Source organism: Rousettus aegyptiacus, unplaced genomic scaffold (assembly GCF_014176215.1).
Source record: "Rousettus aegyptiacus isolate mRouAeg1 unplaced genomic scaffold, mRouAeg1.p scaffold_m13_p_14, whole genome shotgun sequence".
NCBI classification, from domain to species: domain Eukaryota; kingdom Metazoa; phylum Chordata; class Mammalia; order Chiroptera; family Pteropodidae; genus Rousettus; species Rousettus aegyptiacus.
Window position 1 is genome coordinate 47,399,968 of NW_023416289.1, and position 20,751 is coordinate 47,420,718.

General features: G+C 37.5%; 1 protein-coding gene across 7 annotated transcripts; it reads right to left on the reverse strand.

The window, feature by feature from the left end:
* Positions 1 to 1,560: 1,560 nt before the first annotated feature.
* Positions 1,561 to 20,730, reverse strand: LOC107500426 (zinc finger protein 829). 7 transcript variants are annotated; one of them, XM_016125637.2, is made up of 6 exons: positions 20,479 to 20,730; positions 19,807 to 19,870; positions 14,790 to 14,916; positions 14,395 to 14,490; positions 10,890 to 10,964; positions 1,561 to 3,957 (listed from the first exon to the last, which is right to left on the reverse strand). In XM_016125637.2, exons 1-6 carry the CDS (start codon positions 20,697 to 20,699, stop codon positions 2,975 to 2,977), a joined length of 1,566 nt encoding a protein of 521 aa, XP_015981123.2. In that variant the 5' UTR covers positions 20,700 to 20,730; the 3' UTR covers positions 1,561 to 2,974. The 7 variants fall into 7 exon arrangements, with proteins under 7 accessions (XP_015981123.2, XP_015981122.2, XP_036088505.1 ...); XM_016125636.2 differs by having other exon boundaries at positions 19,795 to 19,870; XM_036232612.1 differs by having other exon boundaries at positions 20,222 to 20,617.
* Between the last annotated feature and the right edge of the window lie 21 nt (positions 20,731 to 20,751).

Sequence of the window (20,751 nt, forward strand, 5' to 3'; positions counted from 1 at the left end):
TGATACTACAAATTACATTTTTATATATTGTGTAGCCATTAACAGATTTATAATTATTTTGTCATTTATCTTTTAAATCTTGTTAAAAACCAGAGTTGTAAACCAAAATTACAATAGTTTTATATTTATCAATGTACTTACCTTTATCAGAGATCTTAACATTTTCGATGGCTCCAGTTACTGTCTCATACCTTGTAGTGCCTGATATTAGGGAGATGGAAAATAATCCAAATTCTTAGCTTACCTGTTAAGATTTCCTTAATTTCATCCTTTCATTCATGATTTTAACCCTCAAAAAATATCTCAAGCATTTCACAAGTATATGTACACTTCCCAAAGATGTTAATGGCAATTAGAATCAAATAGGATTTCATGTTCAAATGAGCTTGGACTATGCACAGATAAACCAGTTAAATAGAACTTTTTTTTTTTTTAACTATTGTTTTGATATTGTTGTGCATCATGAGATGTGGAGTTATAAGGCAGGATATTTGGAAGAAGTAACTCATAATCACTCATTATATCCACATGGACTATTACGGAACATAACATATATTGTTTTGTTTTTAACAAAGTATTTTTCAAAAGTGCACAACACTGTTAGGATTCACTGAAATATAAGATGGCTGGCCACTGTTTACTTGACTGCTTGATACTAGGAATGTGGACAGGATAATAATGGATGACTGCAGTGACATCACACTGCAGTGACATCACAGCAGGTGGTGTAACTCAAATTTTGAGACCAAGTTGCATGTACGTTAACACATGTATAATGGAATATAAATGCATGTTATAATAAAATATTAAAAAATCCAATTGTAATAATGCTAAGAAAAATAAAGCTAAAGGAAGCATAAAGGACATTGGGTCCTGATCGAACAAGTTCTCAACTGTTATGGAGTTTAGATATACAAATTCCAGAATTCTCACTGAATTATCTTTTATTGCACTTCAAGAATCTCTCACTACCCAAATCTTGTTTTCTGAGTTTGGATAACAGAATAATGTGCTCATATTCATTCACTTAAGCATATATAATTTGGGGGATGATTTCCTTCTTCATTCATGTTATTTGGAATATTATTAATTTTCAGATATTTGTTAACTATCATTTTAACTTTTCCTCATTCTGGAAAAGAATGTGGCCTACATTTGTTCTACTTTTAGAAGTAAGTGACTGAGTAAATATTTCATAATTTTCTGTACTTAATTTTAACAAATTAATTTTCAAATTGTAAATAGATGTTTTGATGGATATGAAATTATTCATGTTTTTGCATAAATTATTTCCTAGGATTTTTTTTTTAACTCTATGCTCAATAAATAGTAAGTGTTGGTGAAAAGCTTTACTATAAACATTACACCCACTGGTCTTTCTGATTATGAATTTTCTGATGTCAACTAAGGTGTATAGCATGGTTAAAGTCTTTTTCACAAATAATAACAACGATGAGGACATTGATGCCAGTACTGGGTAACATCCATAAGATAGTTACTATATGTTCGTATTTTACATTTCTTAACTCATTTAATCCTCACAGGAATCCAACACACACATTAGTATATACCTTTATACAAAAAAATTATAAAGCAGCACTATGTTTTCTACAGATATTTGCAAGTATTTACATATCTGTTTGCACATATTTGTAAATAAAAGTACTTCTTAAAAGTGGTCTGGAAAAATAAATAACAAATTGATAATGGTGATTATAATGGGAGGATTAGCAATGTTATACAGGGAGACAATATTCAACAGTTATTTAAGCATTGACATGTAATGTTTTTAAAGAAAAACACACACAAAAAATCACTATCATGTTTAGAGGGGAACTTTTATAACTGCAAAGTTTCAGTGAGCAACCATGTCCATCACTAGTATTTAGCAAAATGACAGTCAACAACAGAAAGATGACATTGTTAGAAAGAATGATAAACATCTATACTTAATGAAATGGCAGCATGATAAAAGCAGGTAACAGAACAGCTTGCAAGTCATGATTATACTAAAGTCAGGAATAATATGCTGTAATAATTTGAAAGCAGTCATTTCTATTTGGCTGGCTTTTACAAATAATCTATTATTTCTTTGTGTTCTATTTTATTACAATAAGAAAACACGTTTTACGAAAAGACTAGGGCTGCCTTGAAAAAGAAAGTTACGATTCTGCCATGAATTAAGACAGCCTATACAACACAATTTACAGTGTATTATTAGTGGAGGCACAGATCAATAGATATGAGCAAGAGAAAAGATGGCCCTGGAACTAAGCTAATATAAACTCAAATATATAACCAAGAAAAGAGAATACAACAATGGGAAAGGAATTACTGAAAGACAGAACCCTGGAGGGGAAGGTAGGTTTAATTTAAACCTTGAGTTCATATTTTAAAATACATTTGATTAACAAGTTAAACATAAAAGAAAATAGCCAAGTATGTTAGATAAAACAGAGTTACCAAAGTGTTATGGGTTGAACCTCTTTGAAGCCCTAACCCCTGGTACCTGTGAATGTGATCTTACATGGAGACAAGGTCTTTGCAAATGTAATCAAGTTAAGATGAGATCATTAGGGTGAGCTATAATCCAATAAGACTCACACCTTATATAAGAGAAGATACAGAGAGATACACAGGAAAGAGGCAGTGTGAAGATAGAGGCAGAGATTCGAATGATGCCTCTACAAGCTGAGACTGTCGAAGACTGCAGAAGCTAGGAGAAGGGCATGGAACGGATGTATCCCCAAACCCTCAGAGAGAACCAACCCTGCCAACATTGATTCTGGATTTCAAGGCTCCAAAACTGTGAGATTAAACTTTTATTGTTTTATGTTGCATAGTTTTGTGGTACTTTGTTACAGGAACCCTAAAAAACTATAACAGAGAACTTGCAATCATGCATTACCTGGGCCTTTTAGAAAACCACATTTTTAAAAATATTATTATAAAAATTTTCACAGGGGCCTATTATTCACCCAGTATGAATTCCTTCATGGCGAATGAGGTCAGAGCGACTACCAAAAGCCTTTCCACATTCCCTACATTCATAGGGTTTCTCACCAGTATGAATTCTTTGATGTCTTGTAAGGTTTGAGCCTTTGTTAAAAGCCTTGCCACATTTATTACATTCGTAAGGTTTTTCATCTGTATGGATTCTCTGATGTTGAATAAGTTCTGAGCTCTGAATAAAGGCCTTTCCACATTCTTTACATTTATAGAGTTTCTTGCCAGCATGAATTCTGTGATGATTAGTAAGTGTTGAGGCACTACTAAAGGCCTTCCCACATTCCTTACATTCATAGGGTTTTTCACCGGTATGAATTCTCTGATGTTGAATAAGCCTTGAGTGTTGAGTAAAGGTCTTCCCACATTCCTTACATTCATAAGGTTTCTCACCAGTATGAATTCTCAGATGTGGGAAAAGCTGTGAACTTTTAGTAAAGGCTTTTCCACATACTTTACATTTATAGGGTTTCTCACCAGTGTGAATTCTCTGATGATCATTAAGATTTGAACAATAATTAAAGGCTTTCCCACATTCCTTACATTCATAGGGTTTCTCACCAGTGTGAATCCTCTGATGTTGAGAAAAATATGAACTACAACTAAAAGCCTTGCCACATTCCTTACATTCATAGGGTTTTTCACCAGTGTGAATCCTCTGATGTCGAGTAACAAGTGAACCACGACTAAAGGATTTCCCACAGTCCTTACATTCATAGAGTTTTTCAACAGAATCAATTCTCTGATGTTGAATAAATTCTGAGTTCTGATTAAAGGTCTTTCCGCATATCTTATATTCACAGGGTTTCTCTTCATTGATAGTTTTTTGATGTGGAGTAAGAAATGTAGGCTGAATAAGAGTGGGCATGTCTTCTTCATGGATAAATATTACTTGACTAAAATGTCTCTTCTTTAGAGATAATATCTTGGTCTCACACAATGATTCCAGATCTGAATGAAAATAAAAAGGCATATATTCACTTTTCCTATTCTGGGAGAGGTTACACGTCTAAAAAAGAAATGGGAATATTAAGCTGAAAATAATACATGGAAAGGAAATGCTCAGACAGTTTTAAATCGGGCTAAGCAACTTGTAAAATTGACAAGTATAGACATTACAGAGACGCAATAGAGTAAGTTGAAGAGGACCATTAGGAAACTAGATGACCTCTATAATCCTGAAATTCTGGTGTGGATCAGAATCAATTAAAACTTTGGTGAATACGCCCTGTTTGGGGTTATCTTCCATGTTATACAGTGATTCTTACCATATAAACATGTTTATAAACATATATTCACACATCCAGTATCACACTGTATGTTTTGTAATTTTTAGATAATTGACAGATCTACATCAAAGGACTGCAGAGGAATAAATGTACTGAAATGTACAAATTGGGGGAGGGAGTCAGAGACTCTGTGTAAAAGGTATGTTGTTGGCCAGTTCACATTACAGCCTGCAGCAAGTCTAAGTTGCTGAAAGAAACCGTCAAGAATAGAGTTGGATATGTTGGGGATTGAAAATAGTTTGCCTTAAAATTTTGTGATGCTGACTTTGGGAGAGTAAGAAATGAAATCTTCAAGTCATGGTAGTTGGCTAAGAAGGGAAGCAGCCTGAATGAGAGAAAAAAGCAAGAATGAAACATCCTCTGTGAGAAAATGAAAGGAACTCCACATCAATCTTTTTTTTGCCATTCTGCATATATCCACAATGACAATGAAAGCACAGAAAAGTACTGATTTTGGGTTTACAAATAAACTTAACGAGTAGGTTAAGTTTATTTGTAAACTTACTCATTATACTGTGAGTAATGAAGGTCAACTGTACTTTTAATAAAAATTGCACTTTTAATAATGTCTGTTAAAAATAGCACACTGTATACAAGTTTACCAATGCTTGTCCATGAATTCACAGAAATATTACAGTAAAAGCTTAAAAAAAAGGAAAGAAAAACTCCACTAGGACAAAGCATACTAGAGAAGCCAGGAGCAATAAAACTTAGAAGCTAGAAAGCCAACGGAAAGTTGACTCTGCAGACCAGAACAAGTTAAACTAATTCCACAGCAATGATTCATTGTACAGAGCCCCATAAATGCACAAGAATTGGAGGCATCAGACACTATAGTAGTGGGCTCCAAAGAATGCTGAATGCTGAAGGTAAGTTCAAGGACTGTTATTAATGAGACCATTAAGATCCCCTCCCTAAGAACTAAACTCAAGGACCACGGACTTAAAGAGGATTTTATGAATTTGACCTCAAAGGCAAGGGAAGTAAAAACAAAAATAAATGAATGGGACTACATTAAACTAAAAAGCTTCTGCACAGCAAAAGAAACCATCGACAAGGTAAAGAGACGACCATCTTAATGGGAAAATATATTTGCAAGCAATGCCTCTAATAAAGGTCTAATATCCAAAATATATAAAGAACTCATACAAGCAATAATAACAAAAAACGAACGATCCAATCAAAAAAACAGGCAAGAGTACCTGAACAGAGATTTCTCCCAAGAAGACATACAGATGGCTAACAAACATATGAAAAGATGCTCATCGTCTCTAGCTATTAGGGAAACGAAAATCAAAACCACCATGAGATACCATCTCACACCTGTTGGAATAACTATAATCAATAGGACAAGTAATAAAAAATGTTGAGAGGATGCAGAGAAATAGGAACCCTCATACACTGCAGGTGGGACAGCAAATTGGTACAGCCACTATGGAGAACAGTATGGAGGTTCCTCAAAAAACTAAGACTTGTTCTACCATATGATCCATCAATCCCCCTACTGGGGATTTACCCCAAAAACTTAAAAACCCATATCTGAAAAGATATTTGCATATCAATGTTCACACCAGCATTATTCACAGTGGCCAGGACATGGAAGCAATTGAAGTGTCCTATGATAGATGATTGGCTAAAGCAGCTGTGGTAAATATATACAATGGAATATTACTCAGCCATAAAAAGAGATGAAATACTGCCACTTGCAACAACATGAACAGACCCTGAAATAATCATACTAAGCAAAATAAACCAGACAGAAAAGGTTGAAAATCACATGATATTACTTATATGTGGGATATAAACCCTAAATGCAACAAATTGGACAAAGACTCATGGACATGAATAAGAGACTAGAGGTTACCAGAGGTTAGGAGGAGGGAGGAAGGAGATGGCGTAAAAGGGGTCAAATACGTGGTGACAGAAAGAAATCTAAGTATGAGAGGCGAACACACAATGTAAATATGCATACCTCGCTGTTAAAATGTACAGCTGAAACTTACTAGATTTTGTTGACCAATGTCACCATAAAAAAATTATTTAAAAAGAACGATCCACTCCCTATCTCACACAAAAGAATTTCACTTCTCCATTCTCACAGAAAACTAGAATTCTAGAAAAATGGATTCAAGAATATCAGGTGTAGTTGTGGGTATGGGTACTGAACTGAGAACAAAGGTTTAAGGGAAAACATACATACTTGTGATATAATAAAGAATATTCTGGGCTTCATTCCTGGTTTCTGGCACAGGACTTCACAAATCATTAGAATTTCTTGATAGGAGTGGTTTTTTTTTTTGTTATTCATAACAAGCCCCTTATGATCATACCAGAGTTTATGTTAATGAGATGATTCATAATGGGCCCTTAGTTTCAAAGCAGGGGTTGGCCACTCACGCCTACGTAATAAAATTTCTATAAGAAAACTCAGGACAAAGACTGGGGCGAGCTTTGTGACTGGTGAACACACTTACGTACCAGTATGGTGACACAGCACGATGCCACAGGCATGAAATCTCCTGTGTATGAGACTCGCCTAGACTTTGCCCTATGTCCCTCTTGAACTTGTTGTTTGCTGTGTCCTTTATATAAAATGGTAATCATATGTACGTTACTTTTCATGAGTTCTTTCAGTAGTCCTAATGACCTAAGGGTGTGTGTGAAGCCCTGAGTTTATGTCGGCCAGGCAAAAGTGTAGGAAGCTGAGATCCCAGTTGCAACTGATGTCTGAACTAAAGGGTCTTGCCCTTTAATTTGTGGGATCTGACATTAACTACAGGTGGTTAGTGTCAGAACTGAACTGAAATGTAAGGCACCCAGTTGGTGTCTGAGAATTCATGTTAGCTCACAATACTGAACTCATGAGACTTTGTTATTTTATCCCAATTTGATCCCCAGAACACTTGATTATAGGCTCATAACTCTCACCAGGAGAAAAAGTGGAAGTCTCTTTATGCAAAAGACCAACAGCTACCAAAAGTGGGAAATATCAGGTAAATTAACCTAAACAGATCATCCTAAAATAAACAAGACCCACTCCCACTGCAGAGGTTCCAATCATTTTTTTTATATATCTTATCCTTAAAAATGGGTAGTAAGCCATAGTTTATCAGACAGTTGAGGCAATTTTTTTAACATGAAAAAGAGGCCAAAAAAGTTTTGGATTTTTGTTTCTGTGAGGAATCAATCAATGCAAGGAACAGAGGAAAATGCAAACTAAACAAACAAACAAACAAACCTCAGAGAGGTAACAGAAGACCTGGTATCCATTAAGTAGGAATAAGATACTAAATAAAAACACTCAGAAAACACATACATACACAAGGTTCTTAGAAACAAAAACGTAATAATGAAAAAACATATACTAATATCAGCAATCCCTGTCCAGACCTGAATGTGCACAAATTTCTGGCTTCCCTTCCCAATTGACCCTGGAGAAATTATAGAGAATGTTTTTGTGGAATTGACACAAAACATGAAAAATCTTAGATAAACTGAAGACTGGTTCAAATTTTTGTGTGTTTGAAAGTAGAGGCAGAGAGAGGCTAGCTTGGAAGAAAAGTTTTTAAGGTCTGACTTAACCTTCCCCTGAACTGCCATGGGACTACCATGGCCTGTGCCTTTACTACAGAAACTGGTGGCAACAGCCCAGGTTGCTGAATAGGTGAAATAACCCACTTGCAAAGAAAAAGCCCTGCTGGAGAGAATAACATAGCTGACCATCATCTGCTCCTCTACCTCCTAAAGTATTAAAACTAGTAAAACCTCTTGAACTATTAAAGCCAGTGAACTACAAAAAGGGGAGGCAGACTATTCCCATAACTGCTGCTGCTGCTTTATAAATGTTGAAAATGAAACCCTGAGGAGAAGATTTGCCTGGTGGAACAATAGCAAATAAAGTTATCGGCAGTGAACTTTTAGGTCTTTGGGCTCATAGACTTGAATTCATCTCCTTCCATTTCTTAAATACACCTAGAAGGACACCGACCTGGGTCTGGCTCTTGGCCCTTCCCTAGGCACATTGCCAGACAAGGTGGTTTATATCCTCAGGGAAACATGAAGTCACAGGCCAAAATAGCCACACATCAGAGGGTATAACTGTTGCAAAATAAGACAACAAACTGCCATGATCATCTTGACAAATGCAGAAAAGTTGTATGATGTGGCCAACAACTATTTATGATAATTCTTAGCAAACTAGCATTGCAAGGTAACATCTGTAATTTGACAAAGTTTAACAGAACTATGGCAATTATTATACTTATGTGATGAAACTTTATCTATGTTCCCTAAAAATGGCGAAAAAATGGATACCCACTGCTACTGTTACCAAGTTAGACAGGCCTGACTACTATTATCAACAAAGAAATAAGTATGAGGGTTGGAAAAGAAGAGGTAAATGTAATAACATGCAGATAATATGACAATCTAACTAGAAAAACCAAGAGAATAAAAAACCATAAATTCAATAAAATTGATGGATAAAAGATCAACTTACAAAAATTGAATAGTATTTCTAGTAACATCAACAAGATGGGGAAATAGGAAGCTCTAGACTCTCCTTCCTCCCAAGGGACACACGAATTCAAGAGCATTACACAAATCAATTCCGTTTGTGAGAAATCTAGAAACTAGTTGAGATGTTCCTGCATCCTGGGAAAGTATGAAACCAGCCATATGTAAAATGGTAGAAAACCTTTAACTTCCAGCTTCTGAGAATGGAAAAGAGATGGAAGGAGCTGGACTGCATATCCAATGTCCAAAATTTTCCAAGTGCTGTCCAAGGGACTGAATTCCATCTTGATCATCTCAAAGCACTAATAAGAGCTAGGCTAGGCACCTGGGGGCTATAGATTTGAACGAAGGCATTGATTTGAAGTAGAGTGTGGGCAGTAATCGCAGATCCTCTCCCTGCTCAATACAGAGCAAGCTGGAAAAAAACTTCAGCTCTCACCTTCTCCCTGAGGATAACAGAGTTGGACTACACATCCAATGCCCTAAATCCTCTGAGAGCAGATGGGGCCTGGCATGTGATAGGTCCCTGAGGGTTACAGAGAACAAGGGAGCAATGTGAATTAACATGCAGGCACTCACCACAGCTTCTCCCCCAACTGAATGCAGAGCAAGTGGGAGAAAGCCCCAGTTCCCAGCTTCTTCTTAGGGGGAGAAAGAGTGGACTGTGCATCAAATGTGCCAACTTTTCTGGAGATTGCCCAAAGAAATTGGCTGGTGTCTTGGAGGACTGATGGGACCCAGCAAATACTAGACACCTTGGGGCTGCTGAGAACAAAAGTGATTTGATTTAGCATGTAAACACTCACCATAACCTCTGCTCCAGCCCAGAGCAGAGGTAGGTGAAACACTCCAGCTCCCACCTTCTCCCTGGGGAGGAAAAGTGTGGGACCACTAAAAAAACAAAATGCAAGACAATGAGGAAGGAAAGAGGGGCAAAAGAGCTACAAAAACAGAAAACAAACAAAACGTCAATAGTAAACCCTTCCCGATCAATAACAACTTTAAATGTAAATAAATTACACTGGAATAAGGGAGGAAGATGGCAGACTAGGTAAAAGCAGGGTTCACCTCCTCTCAGGTCCATACTGAAATTACAACCAAATTATAAAATAATGTGGAGAATCACCTAAAGTCCAGCTGATCATAACATGTACGTCTGATAATATAAAGAAACCACACTGAAGCTGGTAGGAGGGGCAAAGTCACAAATCAAGGTGGACCAGCACCCACGGGTAGTGGAGGAACACTGGGAGGGAGAGTGAGGCTGCAGAGGTTCCCCTGAAAAAGAGAGGGGTCCTAGTTTCATTCAAGGGCTCCCCAGCCCAGGGGAGAGGAGTTCCCAAAAACTGTGACTATAAAAATCAGAGGAGATTCTGGCGGTCTGGGTGAAATAAAAGGAGACTGAAACCCTAGACGCCCCTTTAAAGGGCCCACATACAGGTTTTCTCACCTGCAGACACCCTCCCAGGGCACCGGTGGTGGGTCAGAGTCAGAGGCTCACGTAAGATTCATACAGGGAAAGACTGCATTACCTAGTGCCAGAAAAAGGGCTGGGCCTATTTTTGAAAAAGCAAACTCTTTGAATTTCAGTTAATAACAACAGGTACTACTGTATATCTTTTGTAAAAGTGAAGTGGTGTAACACAAACTTTTGAAAAGTGGGGGATATGTGTATCTGACAAAGGGTTAATTTCAAAAACATATAAGCAAAGAAACTAATATCTCGATTAAAAAATAGATTAAGGACTTGAATAGACATAGACATTTCTCCAAAGAAGACACACAGACCAAGAGGTATATGAACCGACGCTCAATATCACTAATCACTAGGGAAAGGCAAATGAAAATCATGATGAGTTAGCGCCTATCACTATTAAGATGGCTATTATCAAAAAACAAGACATCGAGTGTTGAAGAGGATGCTGAGAAACTGCAATCCTTGTATAGTACTGGAGAGAAAGCAAAAAGCTGCAGCCGCTACAGAAAAGTATGGAAATTCTTCTAAAACTTAAAAATAGAACCATCAAATATGACTGATACATCAATCCCACTTCCAGGTATTTACCCAAAAGAACTTACCAGGCTTCTGAAGAGATATTGGCACTTTTGTGTTCGCTGCAACACTATTCACAATAGCCAAGACGTGAAAACCACCTAAATCCGTAGATGATGCATGGATAATGAAAACTTGGTATACACATACAATGAAATATTATTCTGCCCTAAAAAAGGAGGAACTCCTGCAACACTGACATAATGAATCTTGAAGACAGTATGCTAAGTGAAATAAGCTAGTCACAGGACATGTACTACATGACTTTACTTATGAGATATCTGAGAGAGTAAAACTCATAGAAGCAAAGAGTATAATGGTGGTTACCAGAGACTGAGGTAAAGGGGAAACAGGCAGTTGGCTAACTGACAGGTAGATATACAGCTCCAGTTATGCAAGGTGAAGAAATTCTAGAGCTCTGCTATACCACAGCATGCCTATGGTTAGCGACACTGTATTATACATTTGAAAATCTGTTAAAAGGGTAGATGTCACATTAAATGTTCTTATTGCAATAAAATTTTAAAAAGAAAACAAAAAAGTGGTTGTCATATTTACACCCTGCCAACAGCTTATGAGGGTGCATAATGCTCCATATCCTTCTCTATTGTTACTAATCTCGGAATTAAATTTTTGCCCATGTTGTGGGTGTCATAATGGCACCCAATTAATTTGCATTTTCCTGATAACTAATAAGATTAAACTCTTTTTCACATATGAAAAAAAAGTATTATAAATAACAGTACTATTTCTCTGCACCAACAAAACCAACTGGAAAATTATAGATGCTCACAATAGCAACAAAATCTATTTTAAAATCTAGAAAATAACAGTGAAGAGTTTAAAAATTGCTATGGAGAATAATTTTTTACTCTCATAAATGAGATTAAAATAACTTGAATGAATCAAGAAACATTCCATGCTTCTAAAGGGACAATTTTTTCAAGTGTCCACACTGGTTAGATATTTATATAATTTGTAAAGTTTAATATTATAAAAATGTCAAGTCTCTCCAAAATAATCTATGAATTCAAAGTAATCTGATCAAAACTCGAGTTGGATATTTTTTAATGACGTGAATTTATTCTAAAATTTTATATGGAGAAGCAAAAGTACAATGGATGCTAAGTAAACCCTGGATATGAAAAACAAGAGTAAAGGAGGGCTTGCTCTTTCTGACATCAAAAAATACTAGCCACAGAAATAAAGATACCCTGGTACTGGCATTATACTAGAAGAAGTGCAACAGAGCACTGAGATACAGACTCATATATGAATATATATTATTCAATAAACATTGGCACCAGAAATCAACAGAGAAAGCTCGATTCTTTAACAGATAGTAGAGGAGAAAATGGTTCCATTTATGGAAGAAAAACACCCTGGATCCCTGCCTGCTGTGAGAAGCGCCTGCAGTCCTGGTAGGATGCCTGGTGCTTGGAGTTAAGAAGTCCCAGCATAGGTCAGGCGTATACGCCCTCCCTGCAATGTGTCCTTGTGTGCAAGTCCGCATCTGCTTCTGATGTCCTCGTTGCTCCAAGCACCAGGCATCCTGCCAGGATGGCAGGCATTTCTCACAACACCCGCCTAACATCACATAAATGGATTACTCCGAATGAATTAAATACATAATACGAAAAGCAAAACTATAATTTAAAGATGAAACACAGAAGGAAATCTTTGTGAAAAATGGGCAAGGGAAGATAATTTACATAAAACTCCAGAGATACAAACCATAAAGTAAAAACGTAAATTGAAAATACATCAAAATTAAGGATTTCAGTTAAATGTAGGCGACCATAAATTTAATGCACAGTAGACTACAAGATACTTCAAATTAAGAGAAAGAAGTTAATGATCCCAATAAAGATAATAATAAAGATTAACAAGGCTAATAGATGTATCAGATGTTCATAGTTATTAATAATTAGAAATGCAAATGAAAGCAATAAAGTATCACTCTCACTTATTAGACGTAGGAGAGTAGAAAGCTGGATCATGACAAGTGCAGCTAGAAACACTGAAACTCTCATGCGCCGCTGCTGGAGATACAGACTGGTACTGAGCCATCTGGCAACCAGTTAAACAGGCATTCAGATACCCCACCTTTGGATATATATCTCTGTTAAAGTACATTATCTAAAATTGAAAATCATGCAAAAGGATGAATACTGCATGTCTTTTCAATGTCACACCATTATATCATCTAATAGGTCCATCTGAGGATTATTTAATTCTCTAGGGAAATGTACCTTTGTTTCCCTTACTATATACTACTCACTAGGGCCCAGGCTCTCTTAATGTTAGATGTTAAACTGGAAAAGACTCATAGGTTACAAATGATTTTTCTTGAAAAGATGGCCTGAAGGTTATGGTTTTATCATCCTGTAAGCCAGTAACTAGTTTTTGTATCCAAGTTAGTGATGTTATTCCTGCATTCTTCCTTTCAGGGACAAAGCAAACTCAAGCTCTCCAAGATAACTTGAACCAGCTGTACCATTCCACTGGTTCTCTCATTAGGAAACTAAATAAATCTTTCAAATGTGCTTTTCATGCATTTATAGAAGAGTCATTTTTAATTTTTGAAAAATTGTATGTTTGAAAAGTTTTGAAAATGTTACTCTGACAATTCTGAAGGTCCTACTGAGATGTTCAACTGGACTCATCTGCAGGAGTTAATAAAACGTGCGACCTGAGACGTACACGTCACAGGCTATTCAAGTCCAGCAGGTCTTCTTGGCGCCACAGTAAATCCCAAGGAGCAATGAAAACCTCTATTTTCATTCACTCTGTTTCTCTCAACTGCCCCCTCCCCAATGTGTTTTGGGTGCTGTTTTTGGACCAAGTCTATTTTGGTTCTAGTTTGTGCAATGCTGGTAGGTTATAGCGATTAGAATGCGATTTTATCCTGATTTCTGTAGGGATAATGGAAATCTGCTCCAGTTATCTGGGGAGCCATTCTCTATTAAGTGAGACAACAGATAATCTCAATTGTTATCTTTCTTGTAGGTCTGTTTGTTTGTACCATCCTACTATGCCTCTTGGAAAGGAAAAAAAGACCTTGGAGATCTGCATCGCTGAGTTCTTTAGTTCTTTGTTTACCTCAAAGCTAAAGAAAAGAATTATAGTTAAAAGCTCTCTTTGTGTGTACAACTGAGAAAAACTTTTTTTGGAGGGGGGCATTTATATTTTTTCTTATAACTGACATTAAAACTTTTTCCTACCAATAGAGTGTGAAACATTTTTCTACTTTCAGAGGGTATAAATTTCATTCCTAAGGCTCTTAAAGGATTCACACCAAAAGCACAAGCAACCAAAGAAAAAACAGATAAACTGGATTTCATCAAAATTAAAAACTTTTGTGCTACTATTTAAGGACAAGATCGAGAGGGTGAAAACACAACTCACTAAATGGTAGATAGTATTTTCAAATCACAGAGGTGATAAGACTTGGTTATATAAATAACATGAAAATAAGTAATAAAAACAACCCAATTTTGGACAGTTACTGCCATATCGACTCTCACTTACCTGAACAAAGGCCTCTTTTCACCTCTCTTTCAACCATCCAGGGCTCTTTTCCTTCTTCTAATAAGGAGATCACAACTGGCTTAGAACTGGAAAGTCCTGATCACAAGAAAAGACATGGGACATGGTTATGCTGTGAGTGTCCTGGAAATCAGGTCCGGTCCCTTGGTGATCAAGGAGGATATGCCACTATAGGAAGGACCAGAGGAAGGTGAAGCTTCAGCCACAGCCCACTGGAGCTGCCCATTTCCAATTCTTCTGTTTCATTCCAACTCCAGCCATTCCTTCGGGAACACGGAGTAGAAATTTAGCTGGTTATTTGAAACACATAATTTACAATGGAGAAAGAAGATATTCCTGAGGGCAGACTCTGAATTTTGGGAGACATTTATCCTTACCCACTGAAACCAGGTTGCTGAAATTCTCCAACATCACTTCTTTGTATAAATTCATCTGACCAGGGTCCAGGCATTCCCACTCCTCCTGAGAGAAGTTTACAGACACATCCCTGAACATCACTGACCCCTGAAACAACAAACATGCTTTCACCTTGGAAGGAGATAAGGAAAAGATGGTAGTAGACATGGTGATAGAAGGCTCTACAGAAAAGGACCAAGATTCTTGAGCAAATTTCAGGGGCTCGAACACTATTATTCTATCAGTAGACTATTTACCTCCTCTATACAGAAGGATGTATCTAGGAATATGCAGGTAAAGTGGGCTTTTCCAGTGAGATGAAATAGCAAGCAAGTCTGGTGCTCAATACCTGGATAAGTGCATAAATGTGAGCCTTTCCCCCTTCCCATTTTCCCTTTAAGCCTCGAAAGAGGGAAAAAATGGCGGACTTTAAAAACACTTTACAATATATTTTGGAATAAAATTTCAGAATATCAGGGGAAAATAGAACTTTCTAAAAGCTTCCAGGAAGAAGACATGGATCACATAAAAATTTTCAGGAATTAGAATGGCAATGGACTTCTCAACAGCACCACTGAAAACAGAAAATAAAATCATTCCTTTAATATTACAAAGGAAAATGAATTCTGGCCTAGAATTCTACACCCAAAGCTAGTGCTAAGTCTGTATACCAAGCCAAGATTAAACACCATACTTGCGTGAAGATTAAGCCAAGACAATTCTAGATCCACAGGGAATAAAAGTATCTCCTACGTAGCTTTTCTTAGGAAGCTAGTGATATGTTCCATCAAAAATGGGAATAAATTAAGAAAGAAAAAATACTAAAAAAATAACAAAAGAATGGTGAATAGAGTCTCAGTACAACTGTAAAAGGCAAGTCCCAGGACAATATCTGGTAGCAGACCTAGAGAGAAACGCCTAGGAACAGGAGGACAGTAGACTATGAAGAGCTCTTCAAGGAAAAATAAAGGCTAAAAACAAAGAGCTAATAAAGAACAATAATACTATTGATAGGCAACTGACAGCAATGTTGTTGGATCTGGTTTTTAAAAAATTAGCAATATATGTACGGAACCAGGGAAATGAAAAAATGTAATTTACCCTCAGAAAAATAAAAATTGTACCAGATAGAATCTAGGGCCTAGTATATTACTTGGCTCAGATTAACCATATGTGCAAGGTCCTAATCATATCAATGTCAATGATTTAAAGAAAAATTGTAATGTAACTCTTTTGCAGGAACAAGAAATGAGGAATGTGGTATGGAAAAATCTCAATCCATATTTTAGCTCAAGAAAGTCACTAGGAAATGTTTCCCTAAAACCAGCAATATTCATTGGCAATATAAGAAAAATGCCAAGAGAAACAGCAAAAAGAGTTGACGGTACCCACTTGAGGGGAGTGAGACTGGGTACTGGGACATAGCCCTGTCATTTTTCACAAAATCTTTTAACATTTCTTGAAATTTTAAATGCAAAACTAAATAAATTCAACTAAAACATCACTATCTTAGACAAGAGCCTTATTTAAATTTCTTAGAAACTGAAGTTCTCTTATGACAGTTATGAGAATTATTCCCGAGTTACATAAATTCTTTAACTTTTGTAATTTTACTGGCGGGAGAATTTTCAACAATATTACTCAAAAACATTTCATTTGAAACATTAGGCAAAATTCTTAACATGCTTTCCAGACATGGTCCCCCTTCTCACATATTGCCCTATGCATCTTTTATTTTGCTGCATCATTTATAAGATTGTATCATTTATAAGATTGTGATTGTAAACATAGTTCTGTAATGAGAATGTGATTGTATCTATAAATCAATAAATTACTGAACTTCGGTGGGGATCATGGGAATTCTTGAATTTGTGGTTTGCTGGACAGAAGTGCAAACTTCTTTGGGACATGCAAACTTGGGGCTGGTTTTCTAAAATAGGGCGATTTTGTGAAACTGAGTCCCTTAACCTGTGGGGTCTATGCTAACTCTGGGTACTTAGTATCAGAATTGGAATTAAATTGTAGTACACCCAGTTGGTGTCCAAGAATTAGTTACCGTCTGGAAAATGACATTTATTTCTATCTCACTGGAGAAATTAGGTTACTTCTCCTTCATTTTGGGCCAAGAGGGCATCCTTTAGGCTCCTGTGTCCAAAGTGGAATAGTGAGATTATTTAGGAGAATTTTTACCTTGTTCCCTGGAGGTGAGACTGGTACCTATTCCCCTTCTTGGACCCAATGGAGGGACGATGTGACTCCAACAAAGGAGCGGATCATAGAATGTCCAAGTGTAATTCAGGTATTATAAGTCCCCTTTTAAAGATGTGCTGCCCACTTCACCAGAAGCACAATTAGAAGTTCCCAGCAGGGAATTCTCCAAGAATTCCATAAAAGCACCCTATAAGAAAACGAGTCTGTGGCCTTTTGAGCCACGCTTCTCTTGCTCAGGTCCGCTTCCACTTCTGGAAGAGTACTTTCCCTTCCAATAAAATTTTACTTTTCTACTGTAAAAAAAAAAAAAAAAAAAAAGAGACCAAGAGAAAAACAGAAGAAGCAGTAGAGAGTTTTCTTCTTACTTTTTCTTCCCTACCCCTGTGACAACCTCATAGGAGCCAGAAACTGCCTACTAGGCAGGAAAAAGAGAAGTTCGGGTTGAGGAAACAAAGAAGCTTAGTGCATCCCTCTTATCACAATGCAAGCTTCTAGCGTAAAGCAAGCCTGAGCTCAGAGAAAAGGCTTAAAATGAAACTTAGAATTATTACACTCAACTAGAGGTTGCAGTTAGTAGTAAAATGACTGAACTTGTCACTAAAATCAACCAAAGGATACCAAGAGTGATCGAAACAATTACAGGGACTTCATAAATTTATCCAAGCAACAAAAAAATGAGCCCACAGAGAGCTGAGAGCGGAAATTATGGAAAAAATAATTTATTTTGCTTGTTTCCTATGGAGTCCTGCTTATTTCAACATGCTAGTTATAAATTGATTTGGTTTTCCAGGTACATAGGCCTATCTGCAAAAAATAATAATCATATTCTTTTCTAATTTTTAACCTAATTTCTTGTCTTAAGTGCTTTGGGTAACACAGAATAATGTTAGATAACATTGGTGATGATGTATATCCTTGTATTTTTCAGATTTTATTGGGAACATTTCTTGCTTCAAATATTTCCTGGTTAAACATTAGGTAAGTCTCTAAGAGCAAAACTCATATTCCTTTTACAATACATTTTCTACAACAGCATACTACCTCCCTAGAGTTACTCCCATTAATACTGGACAACAATCTTCACTATAGAGATGATGAGTGTAATTAAAGGCTGCTGGGAAACGGGAACTAGAAACTCTGGGCTCTGGAACAGAAGGGTGGGATGGAAAGACTCAGCCCTCTTCTTTAGAATTAGGATTCAGAATTTAGTTGGGGGAAGAATCCAAAAACTACCTACCTGCCATGCCCTCTGCCCCCTCCTAAGATAAGACAAGGTCTTTTTGCTTAACACTGCTTAGACTTGAGCTGTAAGTATCAACTCTAAAAATCAAAAGATTAAGAGACAAAATAAATAAATAATAAGAAATGCTAATCTATGTTTAATTAGAGCCTGAAAAGGAGAAAAGAGAGAGAGAGAGAGAGTAAGGCAGGGACAGTCTTTTGGCTGAGAATTTTCCTGAATAAAAAATACCTATTGATAATTCAAAAACCCTTACAAATCCCAAACAGATATTTTTTTTTAATGCACACTTAAACATATTATACTAAAGAAAACCAAAACCAGAAAGTCTTAAAACAGCCATAGGAAGAAGAGCCAAATTACCTTCAAAAGAGAGAGAAACTACAATAATCAAGAATATGATACTGGTAAAGGTATATACACCAAAAGATCAAAAGAACCAAATGAAGGGCTCATAAACACACCTATGCACATACAGACACTGCACATATTTGCATTATATGTATTTTGATATTTTTTGCAGTGAGAATAAAATGGACTTTCTAACATACGCTGGGAAAACTGGGTATTCGTAAAGGGAAAAAACCCTGATCCCCACTCTACACCACATACAAAATCCAGTTAGGCTTAAAGATATAAACAGAAGAGACAAAACTTATAGCTTTAAGCATAAATATAGGAGAATATATGCATAAGGGTTTCTTAAATAAGATACGAAAAGCATCATCAGGGAAAAAAGTTGATAAAACTGACTACATTAAAATGAGGACTTCTATTCATAAAATCAGCTTAAAGGAAAAGATGAAACAATCTAGATAGTAGAAAATTATAATCAATAAAGGACCCACACGCAGATTATATAAAGAACTCCTATGAATCAATAAGAGATAATACAAGAGCAAAAGAGGTAAGAGATGTGAACAGGCATGTCACAAAAAAGGAACCTTAATTCAATAAACATGTGAAATGATGTTCAAGCTCATTACTAGTCATGGAAATACAAATTTAAACCCAGGTGTATATATGTATGTGTGTGAGTAAAAGTAGAAATTTAGATTTCAAAATCTGACAACTGATCTGAAGAAAAGGATAAACCACAAAAAGAAATAATATGTAACTTTTTAAAAAGGCATTTACATAGACCATTTGGTGACATGGCAGTACGATACTTTTTAGTGAAAATGTAGACGATAAAATAGTAAAGTATAATTTGATTTTGGAAAAATGAAAATACATCAAAATATTAACACTAGAATTGTTGCATTTTATTTTTTCTTGGTATTTCTGTGTTTTTGAAGTCTCTTAAAATAATCGTGCTCCTATTTTAAAATCGTAAAAAACACTGCATTTTAAAAGAAGAAAACTCAGCAAACAGAAGTGGAACCATTTTCCAAATAAGTGAACATTAGGGGGCTACTGGGCCCAATAATCCTTTTCTCTAATGGATAAATTATAAGGCCCTATGATCAAATGACAGATCTTTATTAAGCATTCACTTTCAGAAGGGGGAAAGTGAAGAGGAAACCCCGACACACTTTGGACATTACTTGTGGCAGTTCATCACGCATTCCTTTCTTCTTTTCTGGGCACCTCACCTGGAGAACGGGAGAACTAGGAGAGGAAAAAGTCATTGTGAGATACCAGGTTTTTCTTGCTGCACAAATTGGTCAGGTCGGAGGGCATCCCTAGCCCCGTTCCCCCCTCACAAAGAATGGGATATCCCGCCCAATCCCGGTGCCTCAGGGGGAAATTGAGGTCACTGCCGTCTAGGGGCTATAATCTGACCGACTCTGTCCTGGGGAACACTGTTCTGGAGTCACATCGCTCAGCTGACAAGAACCTCATAGCCGTACACACAGTGCCACAGACGTTAGGCACGGTGATACTTAAACCAAGGGGACACGCACTGCCCAGCCGCGCGCGCGCACGGCGTTACAATCACGCACCCATCACGCAACCCACCCAGGCGCACTTGCCCAGTCGCAGGCACCCTCGCGGTGTCCCAGGGTGAAAATCACAACCGCAGGGGGCACAATGCGCATACTGTCACAGCTCCATAGTGACGGGTGCCTCGCATCCGCACACAGGTCCCAGGGTCACCATCTCTCTCACAGACAACTCAAAGCCCGAGGACGCGGCTCCGAACCGGCCTTCCGAGTCTCCCGGGGTCGCGACTTGCACAGCCGGGCCGGACCCCCCGGGGGTCCTCGACCTCTCACCTCACCGAGCTAACGGTCCAGCCAAACACGACGAAAACACTCGCGTCACGCGAAAGGCGCAGCGCGCCACCAAGCCCTCCGGGAAATGTGGCCCCGAGCGCAACCCACGGCCACTTCCTTTCGGCCCCGCGACCGGGCCCAAGCGAAAGATGAGCTCCCGCAACTCTCCGTGTCAGGGGGGATCTCACACCCACGCGGCTGGGCCCCACCCGGCCCCTCATGACGGAAACGGAAGCGGCGTGCCCGCCGGAAGTCGGGTCGGGCGCGGAGGCT